The sequence below is a fragment of the Trichomycterus rosablanca genome, chromosome 2, assembly GCF_030014385.1.
Source record: "Trichomycterus rosablanca isolate fTriRos1 chromosome 2, fTriRos1.hap1, whole genome shotgun sequence".
Classification (NCBI taxonomy): Eukaryota; Metazoa; Chordata; class Actinopteri; order Siluriformes; family Trichomycteridae; genus Trichomycterus; species Trichomycterus rosablanca.
The window spans coordinates 6291048-6303313 of record NC_085989.1 but is presented as its reverse complement, the minus strand read 5'-3'; the positions used below and the strand labels follow the sequence as shown (position 1 = coordinate 6303313).

The window sequence follows — 12266 nt, the reverse complement described above, 5'->3', positions numbered from 1 at the left end:
ACGCAGTCTGGCTATATTTTTTAAATGAAAGAAAGCAGTTTTTGTTATGTTATTGATGTGGGCCTCCAACGAGAGTGTGCAGTCTATAATGACACCGAGGTCGCGAACCTGGGCTAGAGGAATGGATAAAGCCTGGAATAGATATTGAGGGCTGACTGATTTTTTTGAAAGTGGAAGGGGATGCAATGAGGATAGCTTCTGATTTATTATTATTTAATTTGAGAAAGTTATTAGCCATCCATTTCCTGATATCTTCCAAGCAGCTGACCAGGGAGTTAGGAGGCAATGTTTCCAAAGGCTTTGTGCAGATGTAAATTTGTGTGTCGTCCGCATAGCAGTGAAACCGAAGTCCACATTGCCGGATAATATCACCAAGTGGAAGCAAATAAATTATAAACAGGAGTGGGCCCAGAACTGAGCCCTGGGGGACACCATAAGAAACAAATGAAGTGCTAGATCTAAAATTACCCAAGGATACAAACTGTTGCCTATCAGAAAGATATGATTTGAACCAATCAAGAGCTGTGCCAGTCACCCCGATCAAATTTTCTAGCCTGTGCAGTAGTGTTTTGTGGCAAACCGTATCAAATGCCGCAGTCAGGTCAAGTAGGACTAATATAGTCACCTGACCAGAATCAGCTGCTAGCAACAGATCATTAATTACCCTCACCAAGGCAGTTTCTGTACTATGGTTGGCTTGAAAACCAGACTGAAACTGCTCAAACAGATTGTAAGCAGTTAGGTGTTCTTTAAGTTGGAAAGAAACTGTACGTTCGAGCAGTTTACTAATGAAGGGGAGATTAGATATAGGGCGGTAATTGTTAAGGTCATCAGGGGCAAGACCTGGCTTCTTCAAGATTGGTGTAATGGATGACAATTTTAAACCTGAAGGAACATAACCTGTGGTGAGAGAACCATTAATAATATTGACGATTAAATGACAGAGTGATGTCTGACATGCTTTAACTAGGGGGGTGGGCAATGGGTCAAGAACACATGTAGTTGATCTGGCATCCTTAATAAGCTTAGTTATTGCCATGTCTTATTACCATCAGCCCAACAGTTAATCTTCACTGACCGTTACTTGCACAATTATTAAAAAACAGACATTGCCATGCATGTTTTTGTTGGTTGTTTTGATAGTAATTTGGTAATGCCAAATTGTCAGGCCCTATCAACGTCATTTCTGCTCATACTGCAAACCCCTTAGTTCTGAATTCTGGTGTTATTCCAGTGGGAAACATGAGCCCAATAGGTCAAAGGTCCAACATCAGTGTTGTTTTACTGCTTTCGTCTTCATGCTAATTGGTGGACTCGGTATCGACACGACCAGGCATGTTTTGCAGGGGTGAGCAGGGTCGACTTGCCCTCAGTTGCCCTTATAAACACAGTAATTGTGCATTGAAACATGCAGAGGTTTGTCTCCTGTAGAGAATGTTCCCTTATTTTCACTTAGAACATTCACAAAACTGTAAAATGACTTTGCATTAGAATGTATGTGCTTCAAGTGATGTTTGATAAATAAAAGAATTAAATTGGCTATACGGACACGCCAGTCTCTGTGGAACTACAAAGCAAACAGCATCATGTGATCAGAAAGTGTCCCATGATAAAAGACTAGAGGAATACAATGAAATGTAAAAAAAGAGAATACCTTTAGTCTTTATGTGTGTGACAGGGTATGACTTTAACTCAAGGATAAATACTCCGTTCTTTACATAACATTTTGTGCAGGACCATCTCAGTGGAGAGCAGGTGCTACTGATTGATTTATGATGTCCCATAAATTCTATAAATCTATACTCCTATGATGTTAGTGTACCTATTAAACTGACAGATGAATTGCAAGGACTGCACACAGTGTTGACCAAACATACTCAGATTTATTGACTGTTAAATGATTCACCTCATTTGGGCTTAACAAAAATTCTCAAATAATAAAAACATACCAATGTTCTATTTGTAAGATACATCATGGCTGGAATTCAAGATAAAAGAACATATAACGTAATGAAAAGGGATCCTCGAAGCACCGGGTTTCACTGTGCATGTCTTACAGAAACCTAAAGCAGGCCCTGGCGCTTCAGATCCTCATAGGTCTTCTTGTTGACCACGTTTCCACTGGAGTCCTCGTACTCTTCCTAAAAAAGCATAAAGGAAATGATGAGTGTAAAAAGCCAAAGAAGTGAAATACAGAATGAGTTTTTGTAGATGTCATTATTTTGTCTACTGATGAGTTTAGGTGATTGAATCTCTCACCTCTGTGTCTGGCTGCCACCTCTCTAATGCCTTCTGTGACTTCAGCTTTGACCAAACTATATGAAAACCAAAAGCATAGTTAGAGAACACTAATAAATTACACTATGTGGCCAAAAATACATGGAGACCGCTCTGAATTACCTGCCTACTTCTTATTCAGGTGTATAAAATCAATTTTGTTATTATCAACCTGTAGCTAGCTTTTGAGTTAGCTCATGTAATAAGTGGAGACATGGCTAGAGACGATACTTACGGGAAACGGCGTCCTCAATCTGGGTGACGTTGGCAAAGTGAGCTGTGTTGGGGATGCCCAAGCAACGCATGCCGTGTGCGTGTCTCCACTCCTGCAAGAGACAGGCATTAGATTTTGTTTTATTGCAATATGAGCATTGTACAGATTTCAGGACGGCTTTCATAAATACTCACTGCAAAGTGTCTCTGGAAGGCTTTGGGTCCTCTGTACGTGTAGTTCCCACAGATCTCACAGTTGTAGTTGATATTCAGGCCGTGAAGTTTGTACAACCAGTATGGAATGGGCTAAACAGACAAAAAACAGTCAAAACAGAAACACTTAAAAGGATTCTAGTATTTATTACCATGCCAAAATGTTGGTTAATTAATTTATAACATTTACATTTTTATTACAATAGGCTCACAATAACTCTACAGACATGATTGGGGGGAGAAAGAGAGTGAGGGGTGGCAGAGCAACCTAGTCATTGGGAGGAGCACTTGTCAGGGCACTTTCAGTGTCAGGAAGGACATCCAGCTTTAAAACTGTGTTACAGGTGTGAGAATTATAATGATCTATTGTGGCGACCCCTAATATGGGAGCAGTCATAAAAAAAATCCGATTGCAGTACCACCTTGGTAATATGATTTTTTTTAACCGTTAGTCGAGTGTGTAATTTTTTCACAGCTTTTGGCTGCTCCCATATTTAGGGGTCGGGACCATCTGATATTGTATAAGCAGGTCAGGGCTTTCTATGCCTAGTTCCTGGACATCATTAGACAGGTCTTGCTTACCTTGCCGTCCCAGCCCAGCGGCAAGTTCTTGGGGTTGTAGATAATCTCATTATCCTCATCTTCGCTCTCGCTCTCACTGGGCTGCTCTTCATCATCCTCTTCTCTCTCCTCACCTGTCCGGGCCTGCTTCCTCTGTACGTTCTCATGAGTCAACTGTCTCTGCTCCTGCAATACCATCCAATAATTAAGAAGAGCTCATTCCCACTGTAAACTAGCAAATGCATTCAATTTCATAGATTTGACCACAGTGGGTGCTCAAAAAAGGACATACCCCCAGGATCTCCACATATTCATAAATTTGGGCCTCCAGGAAAGCGATCTCCTTGTTTCGTTCTGTGTCTCTGCGAAAATAAAAATGGTCAATACTGTACTTGGAGTATTTGCATTAAATATTAAAAAAATAGAACTGTCAAGACACCCACTTTTTTGGTCCCTTTGCTTTTGGATTTTTGGCAAATAGAGAGGAATCCAGGGACTCCAGAGATTTGCCTTTAGTGCTGAACAATCTTTGTGCTCGTTCCTCTAATGTGCTAGGATTAAAGATGACATTAAATTAAATTGTAAACCATAGAAGAAAAAAAATAATAATAATTCATACTTTAAATTAAAAAGGATTGTGTCTCCTCTGGTTCCATTTTATTTAAAAAGATCACAATGGTTGCTTACCCTCCACACTTCAACCCCAGAGCCATGAGAGCCGACTTCAATCTGTCCAGACCAAGAGACGCCAACTCCTGCAATCAAATAATATGTTCTGCCGATCAGAAAGCCATTCTAGATTGCACTAGCAATCAGGATGTCTCCAGGAGGAGAATGTTAGTCTATGAGAGACTGAAATGGATAGGTGAGGAACAAGACTTACCTCCCAGGAGGAAAAGGCAGACAGGTCGAGATGAGCTCCAGCATGGGTCAAAGCACTGCTAGCTTCTTTCTAATATCAGTAAGCAAATAATAATAATAATAAATAACAATGAAACAGTTAAATTAAATGTATTATTTACTGGCTCCATTCACTGGCATTAAATTCAAACTACTTATATTGAAAAACAAACACTAAACCGCAGAGAGAGAGGTTTGTGAAGAAGCTGACTGGCACAACTTTCCCAGTTTCCCAGAAATTTCCCAGTTTGACCATCCCTCCCTCAAACATGGCCAATTGCATTTGTGTGGATGCCATGCAGAACACTCTGCATTGGTGTGCTAGCGTATTACACTGCTACATCATCTGAGCACCCCTTTAGTAATAATATTTCTTCATTAACTGATAATCATGTTTGGATGTTGATCTCTTATGTAATCATATCACTTCGGATCCTTGGATCAGCGAGTGCGTGATCAGAGATGAAGGTAAACCTACCGGCCAGCCAGGAAAGCTCCCGCTCTCCCACTTCTTCTCAAAGTCAGCGAGCACCTTTCCGTATAGCTCGTTTTGATCCAGCAGAGGCTTTACCCTGTCTGTGTAATCCTGCAGGTACTCCAGGAGCATCTCTAGATATCTGTACAGCACAGAATTTGAAGTTCAAAGCTCAAAAACTGATTTTATGGGGAAACTGTAGTTTGGAGTTTTACTGCAAGAAGTTTTACCTTTTGTACTCTGCATTCTTCCTGTCTTTGGAGATATCGAACAGTTGATCAAAGGATGACAAATAGGAGACGTATTCCAGTTTCTGAGGGTAACCAAATAAAATATTACATTATTACTGAAACCTAAGTCTGGTTCACCTAACCAAAAAACATGACAGGAAGTAAAAGTAAATCCATACATCAGATCCTTTCAGGTTGATGTACTTTAAGTAACAGTCATGGAGATCCAGGTATCGACCATATCCTTCTTCATCTGTGAATTCTACTAGATCTGTGGAAGAGATATTACTGTTAGAAGAAGTATTTGCATTTAAGTGCAGATAGTGCTCGGGTGGCGGAGCAGTCTATTACTCTGGCCCACCACAGCTGTCGGCCAGCCAGGTGTCTGAACTGACATGATTGGCTACGTTTGGGAGGGTTAGGGGTCAGCCAAATTCCCTGGTGGGTCTGGTTTACCCAGAAACACTGGCCTAAAGGCAGGAATACCCTGGACAGGGTGCCAATTTATCACATGGCTTTGACCATCCCACCTCTCAAACATAACCAATCATGACTGTGTAGAACCCGGATCCCTGCTGGGTTACCGTAATAGACAAGTGCACCACATGACTCATGGCAACTATGACTTACTCTGAGCTTCCTCGCTGAGGTTTTCTCTGGCTCTCATCAGCTCATCAAACTCCACTGACATGGGCACACTGATCTGCGCACAAGATGAGGTGTGATGGTCAGAAAGCAAGAACTAGCAAGTAACCAGTGCACAATATATGGCCAAAGACGTAAACATCCCATTCCAAAACTAGGAGCATTAACGTCAAGTGCCACCTTTTCAGCTTTAACTGTCCTACTCCTCGAAACATAAACCTGTTATCAATGGGTGAGGCTAAACATGAACACAATAACTAGGTAGTGTCCAAATACTTTTGGCAATAAACTAATGTTTACAATTTAACATTATTAATATGAAGCAAGATTAGTGCCGTTAAAATGCCAACATTAATGTCAAACAAATTACCTCATTAGGATGTTTCCTGTGGAATTCTTTGATCTGTTTCAGTCGGTTGTAGAATTCAGCAAACTCATTTGGCCCAGATATCGCACTCAGCTCTTCCTTTCTTAAACTAAAGCAAAATTTTGAAGGTACAGTTTTAATGCAGTGCCGATCTGGTGATTGAAATTTCAGTAAAAAAACAAAAAACAGACCCTTACCCATCTTTGTCCTCGTATGCATCTCTGAGGTTGCCACACACTTCCATATACCTCTATAGGTGGAGAATAAAACAAAGCACAGGTAAGCTTTTCACACATGCATGGTTACCCAGGTATTGATCTTTAATTTACAGTGTCGAGACCTGGTACAAATGCAGTGCACAAGCTGACACATTACCCGGTAAAACAATAGTAAGGAATTGATTTATATGCTGCAATCTACTGCACTAGCCCACTCAAACCTGAGTGATGCCACCAGCCTGGTAATCTACTGACACAATTTGCTTGCGTTTCCTGAAGAGCAGTTTAGTAAAAGGTTCAGAATTAGGAGAACCTCAGATGATGGAGTGTTAAGCAACGCCAAGTAACAATCTAAAGCTGCTTAAGCTTTTTCCCGGATCTACTGAATGACATTCAGAAATTCTCTACTATTAAACTATCTTTAAAATAAATAAAGCAATAATTGGTTGCAAATACATAGTTTCAATTGAGTTGATAAATGTAACTTATTATAAATAATAAAATATGAACTATGCTATGACTTTTGCATTTCACCTTTTATGTTTCATTCAACAAAGAAACAGTTAAAGAGCATGAAATGTAAAGAGGAGTGTTGGACATCTTATTTTTCACTTAGAAAATCAACAAAACAATTTGAATTACACTACGGAAGTGGCTAAAAGATTAAAGATTCAAAATAAATTATTGGAACTCACATCCAACATGGCTCGCGTCCGATGATCTGAATTAATCTGATCACGCGACTGTAAAAAGAACAAGTATATAGGTTTACCATACAAATCTTCAAGCAGACTAACGTTTTTGAACAAAAATATCAAGAGTGTAGTTAACAAACATGTAAGTAAGTAAAATTTATTTATATAGCACTTTTCACAGATAAAAATTACAAAGTGCTTTACAAAACATTACATGACATAAAATATATACACACATATATATAATAACACACAACAATGAAAACATAAATAAACATTAAAAACATTCAACATCATACAAATGCCTGCTTGAAATGATGTCTTTAGGTGTTTTTTTTTAATAATCTACTGAATCTGCAGATCTTAAAAAGTTGGGTAGAGCGTTCCATAACTTTGGAGCGTAGACCTCAAACGCACGATCTCCACGAGTCTTTAAACGGAAGCGTGGGACAGACAGCAAGTTCAGCCTGCTAGACCTAAGAGAGCGCCCCGATACATACGGGTGGAGTAGCTCTGATATATACATCAGAGTGCATGTACATACGTACATATGTATGTACATGCCCCCTCAAAAATTGTTTAGTTGTCAAATTTACTTAAACCTAGTAAAATAACTAAAATACAAGGTTGGGATAAGTGATCAGCCTTAGATTACAATCACCTTCCAGATGACACACAAAGATAGATGGTCTATCATAATGCAAAAGTTCTCATAACTTCAAAATAAAACCAGCTGTTTCTTGAGGATTCTAATACGTGTAGTGAATGGTAACCCCCAAAAATTAACCTTGATTAAGAAGGTGCTATCAAAAGAACCACAGGATAAAAATAAATACAAAAAGATCTCTGGCAACTTAGTATTGATGGAGAAGTCTTTATGACTGAGATTGGTAGATCTGTGCAAGGGACAATCTTAGAAGCTATTAGAACATATTTCTTTTATTGTTTGAAGTACTATTGACTTTCAGATTGTTGCCCTACTTGTTACTTTACTGCTGTAAGGCAAAATGTGTAAATAAAGCAGTAAAATATATGAAGTTGTATATGAAGTTCAGTAGGCATTGTACTTATCTATTTTAATAGCATCAAGAAAGGAGCTTTGAGATTTGATTAGGTAGGGTAAAAGAGAAATGCATTGTGTTTAATTCCTGTCTTTATTCTATTATCAGTCACTTTACTCTGGCCAGGGCTGTGGTGGGTCCGGCGACATTCGAAAATAAACTACTATCTACTATTAACTACAAACTACAATCACATCGTGTTGTGCGGATTACTGTTATCATAACAGTGTTCCGTACATCAAACCAGTCAGTGGATACCGGTTTTACTTACATTTGTGGATTTCTGAGCCATTGTTTTATTTACTGTTTTTCACATTATTTAAAAAAACACTTTTTAATATGGGGCTGCTTTTTATATCATAGTTCTGATATAATAAATTTGTTAGCATGTTAGCTTGCGGCATTTTAGAGTAAAAATCAAACCGCGGAAAAGGCTGTGTCCTAAACCGCACGCTATGTACTAAAACTAGTCTGTACAAAGCGACTCTGTGTAACTGAAAGCGCATTAATATTAGACACTGTGTAGTGCATTGGTAAGCAGTTTGAGACACAGCCGAAGCGCTAGCTACATTAGCCGGTTAGCCGACATTACCGTGGCTTTCTTTTGTAGCATCTCCTTTGTTTTGACGTCCATTAGTCTTTCCCTTTCCTCATGATAGCGCCGCTGCTGCTCCAAAATCGTCTCCATTGTTGAAAAAGTTCTCAAAGTAGAAGGAAAATCATACACGGGTTCGATCAGACAGACCGATTCAATCGGTTACAATGCTAATGCTACTGCTATGTTATTTAGCTTACGCGTGTTCAACGACTGAGAAAATTGTTACCGTGTAAACCGAGGGAAACTCAGACACCAGAAACAACGTTCCGGTCTCAACTCAGGGGCCAACTCAAGCATCATGCGGGCCTAAACCAAGACTTTCTGCTTAATTATTTATGTATTCGTTTTATTAATTCATTAATTCATTATTTCATCCAATTATTTATTTAATTTATTCATTTGTTATGTAGTTAGTTTAAAAAAGGTAATAATTAAGCTAGCAGCACAGCAACCTGGGTTGAAATCTTGCCCTGAATCACTGTCTGGTCTGTAAGAATCATGTCTGTGCTTTTTTCTGGTAAATTTACATTTTACATTTACGGCATTTAGCAGACGCTTTTTATCCAAAGCGACTTACAGTACGGTGACTGTATACAGTCTAAGCAATTAAGGGTTAAGGGCCTTGCTCAAGGGCCCAGCAGTGGCAATTACTGGACCAGTATTTACATTTACATTTTCTGCATTTACAGAAGTGCTTCCATAGTAAACATTTCATTTTTCAAGTTTTAGTAAACAACAGTCGAAGAACAGCTGTAACCTGATAGAAGCAACGTTTTTTTTTTTTTTTTTTTTTTTTTTTGGCAAATGGAAATGGGAAAAAAAAAAATTTGTAAATAAGTACAAGTCAGCTTAAGTGCTCAGTAAAAAGGTGGGTTTTTAATCGTTTTTTAAAGACAGCAAGAGACTCAGATCTTAACCACTAGGCTACAACTGCCCTGGTAAATAGTACAAACATTTGCCTTTGCTTGTTGCTGGGGTGGTGAAACAGAAGCTCTTTTGTAGTCAAAGTGCATATACTGTATAGTAGGGGAAAATGTTTTAATAAAGTTTCGTTTGATCACTAAGTATAATTTATATGCATGTAAAACGATGTTATTAGATGGAAGAATTGTTAATGAGTGTAGAGTTAAAGAAGTTTTAGAAAGTTCTCAGGCAAAACAATATATATTAAATGTAAATGAAAAAAGCTGCAGAGACACATTAGACACCTTAAACATCCCTGTAAGTAGAGATTAAAAACACTGGGTGCAAGGTGTAAATACGTACAGGGTGCCAGTTCATGAGTGCAACATACTTTTAGAGAGACATTTTGACATTTAGGGCATTTAACAGATGTTTATGTCAAAAGCATAGTACAATTTGGACTGAATACAATGCAAGTAATTAAAGGCCTTGCTCAGGGGCCCACCAGTGGCAACTTGGGTCAGCAATCTAGTCCAGTACCTTAACCACTGAGGTACTACTGCCCAGGGATGCCAGGGGATGGCACTGCGATGCTTTCAGTAGTGTGGGTGCCACACAGCAACATGGGCCCAGGGAACCTTTGTTTTCTCATAATCCTCACCATGGGTTATCTTCAGGTATTCAATTAGGAAAGTTAAAAAAAACAGTTAAAGGTGGGTTAGCTGTTCTAAACTGCTGCTGGGTATGACTGAGGAACATTTAGGTGTGATGGGTTGGCACCCTTTCTAGAGTGTATTGCTGCCATGTGCCTTTGCGCCTTTCCAGGTGGCTTCGTCCCCTGAGCAGGGTGCAGTAGTCAGTGAAAAGGAATTAATAAAAGAATGGACGTGTCACATACAATCACTGTGGGTTTAAAAAGATTAATCATCATTAATTAAAAAAGAAAACTTATAAAACTGAAGGCTCATATTTCTACAGGCACATCATACAAAATCTAATGTCTTGTGTCTGAAGAAATATATATTATGCTGGCAGCAATTTGTCCATGAGCTGCCTGTATATTCAAAGAAGTGTAATGTGTTCTTTGCAGCATTTTTATTCTGAGTTGTGTTTCATTGATTGATGTCACAAGTTGATCAAAATCACACCCACGTTTTGGCGCCCTCTAGTAGTGATTACAAAAACTGCACTTAAGATTCAGGTTTGAAAGATGAGAAATCATCATGCAATTGTGATAAACATAGTCACATGGACTCGGGAGTATTTTTAAAACCTGTTGTCACTTAACACAATCTACCCCTGCACCAAGAAATGCAACCTGAAACTGTTATGCAAAGAGGGATCTATACATCACTTCTTTGCAGAAACGCTGCAGAGTTCTCTGGGCCTGAGCTCATCTCAGATGGACTGAAGGACAGTGGAAACATGTGCTGTGGTCAAATGAGCCAGATTAAAAGTTCTGCAGTTCTGCAGTTTTATCACCACAGACTGTCAGACAATCATTAAAAAGTAAATTTAACAATAATAATTAACAACTGCACTGTGCAAATAAAACAGTTAATAGAATGATTGTGGCTGTCAGTAAGTAAATCCAAATGGTCAAATCTTCAACACTGCAAAACCAGTAATGCTAAAATTAATACACAGCCCTCACCTTCTAGTGTGAGAATTAGTCTAGGCTAGTGTATGCAGGGCCTAATCTAAGTCTGGGCTCATCTTAAAGTTTTGCTCACTGCTTCTTTATCTGGCTGTAAATGCAATTATCAACAATTCAACTTCAGTCAGGCCTTCGAGCAGACCTTATTATCATTCTGGTTTCGATGCACACAGAGATAGTTAAAAAATCGTGCACTGTAGCTGGCATAGTGAGTGCCACACATCAGAGTGGATCCTGTGGACTTGGTTTAAAAAAAGCAAAAGATGGAGTGAGTTCTCTAAATGACACCTAGATGCAATTAAGTTATTAAGGTGTAAGTGAGTTGTGGAGTTGCTACCATGAGATGGATTTGTACCTGTCCGGGTGTATTCCTGCCTTTTCTCTTAGTGGCACCGGACCCACCTTGACCCCTATGCAGGATGGAGTGGTTACTAAACACAAACTCTCAAGTAAGTTATTGAGGTGTAAATGAGTTGTGGAGTTGCTACCATGCGGTGGATAGGTACCTGTCCGGGTGTATTCCTGTCCTTTCTTCTAGTGGCACCGGACCCACCTTGACCCCTATGCAGGATGGAGCGGTTACTAAAGACAAACTCTCAGATGAGTTATTGAGGTGTAAGTGAGTTGTGGAGTTGCTACCCTGTGGTGGATAGGTACCTGTCCGGGTGTATTCCTGTCCTTTCTCTTAGTGGCACTGGACCCACCTTGACCCCTGTGCAGGATGCAGTGGTTACTAAAGACAAACTCTCAGATGAGTTATTGAGGTGTGAATGAGTTGTGGAGTTGATACCATGCGGTGGATAGGTACCTGTCCGGGTGTATTCCTGCCCTTTCTCTTAGTGGCACTGGACCCACCTTGACCCCTGTGCAGGATGGAGTGGTTACTAAAGACAAACTCTCAGATGAGTTATTGAGGTGTAAGTGAGTTGTGGAGTTGATACCATGCAGTGGATAGGTACCTGTCCGGGTGTATTCCTGTCCTTTCTCCTAGTGGCACTGGACCCACCTTGACCCCTGTGCAGGATGGAGTGGTTACTAAAGACAAACTCTCAGATGAGTTATTGAGGTGTAAATGAGTTGTGGAGTTGATACCCTGCGGTGGATAGGTACTTGTGCGGGTGTATTCCTGCCCTTTCTCCTAGTGGTACCGGACCCACCTTGACCCCTGTGCAGGATGGAGTGGTTACTAAAGACAAACTCTCAGATGAGTTATTGAGGTGTAAATGAGTTGTGGAGTTGATACCATGCGGTGG

General features: G+C 39.7%; 1 protein-coding gene across 1 annotated transcript; it reads right to left on the bottom strand.

Annotated features, from left to right (window-relative positions):
* Window positions 1-1863: 1863 nt before the first annotated feature.
* On the bottom strand, window positions 1864-8642 carry sf3a3 (splicing factor 3a, subunit 3). Its single transcript, XM_062989891.1, has 17 exons — window positions 8448-8642; window positions 6795-6842; window positions 6079-6131; window positions 5885-5990; window positions 5500-5572; window positions 5049-5140; window positions 4870-4952; window positions 4643-4781; window positions 4148-4216; window positions 3952-4019; window positions 3708-3815; window positions 3557-3626; window positions 3286-3450; window positions 2686-2796; window positions 2513-2603; window positions 2260-2315; window positions 1864-2141 (listed from the first exon to the last, which is right to left on the bottom strand). The coding sequence occupies exons 1-17, from the start codon at window positions 8541-8543 to the stop codon at window positions 2064-2066; spliced, it is 1506 nt and encodes a 501-aa protein (XP_062845961.1). The 5' UTR covers window positions 8544-8642; the 3' UTR covers window positions 1864-2063.
* Window positions 8643-12266: the final 3624 nt, after the last annotated feature.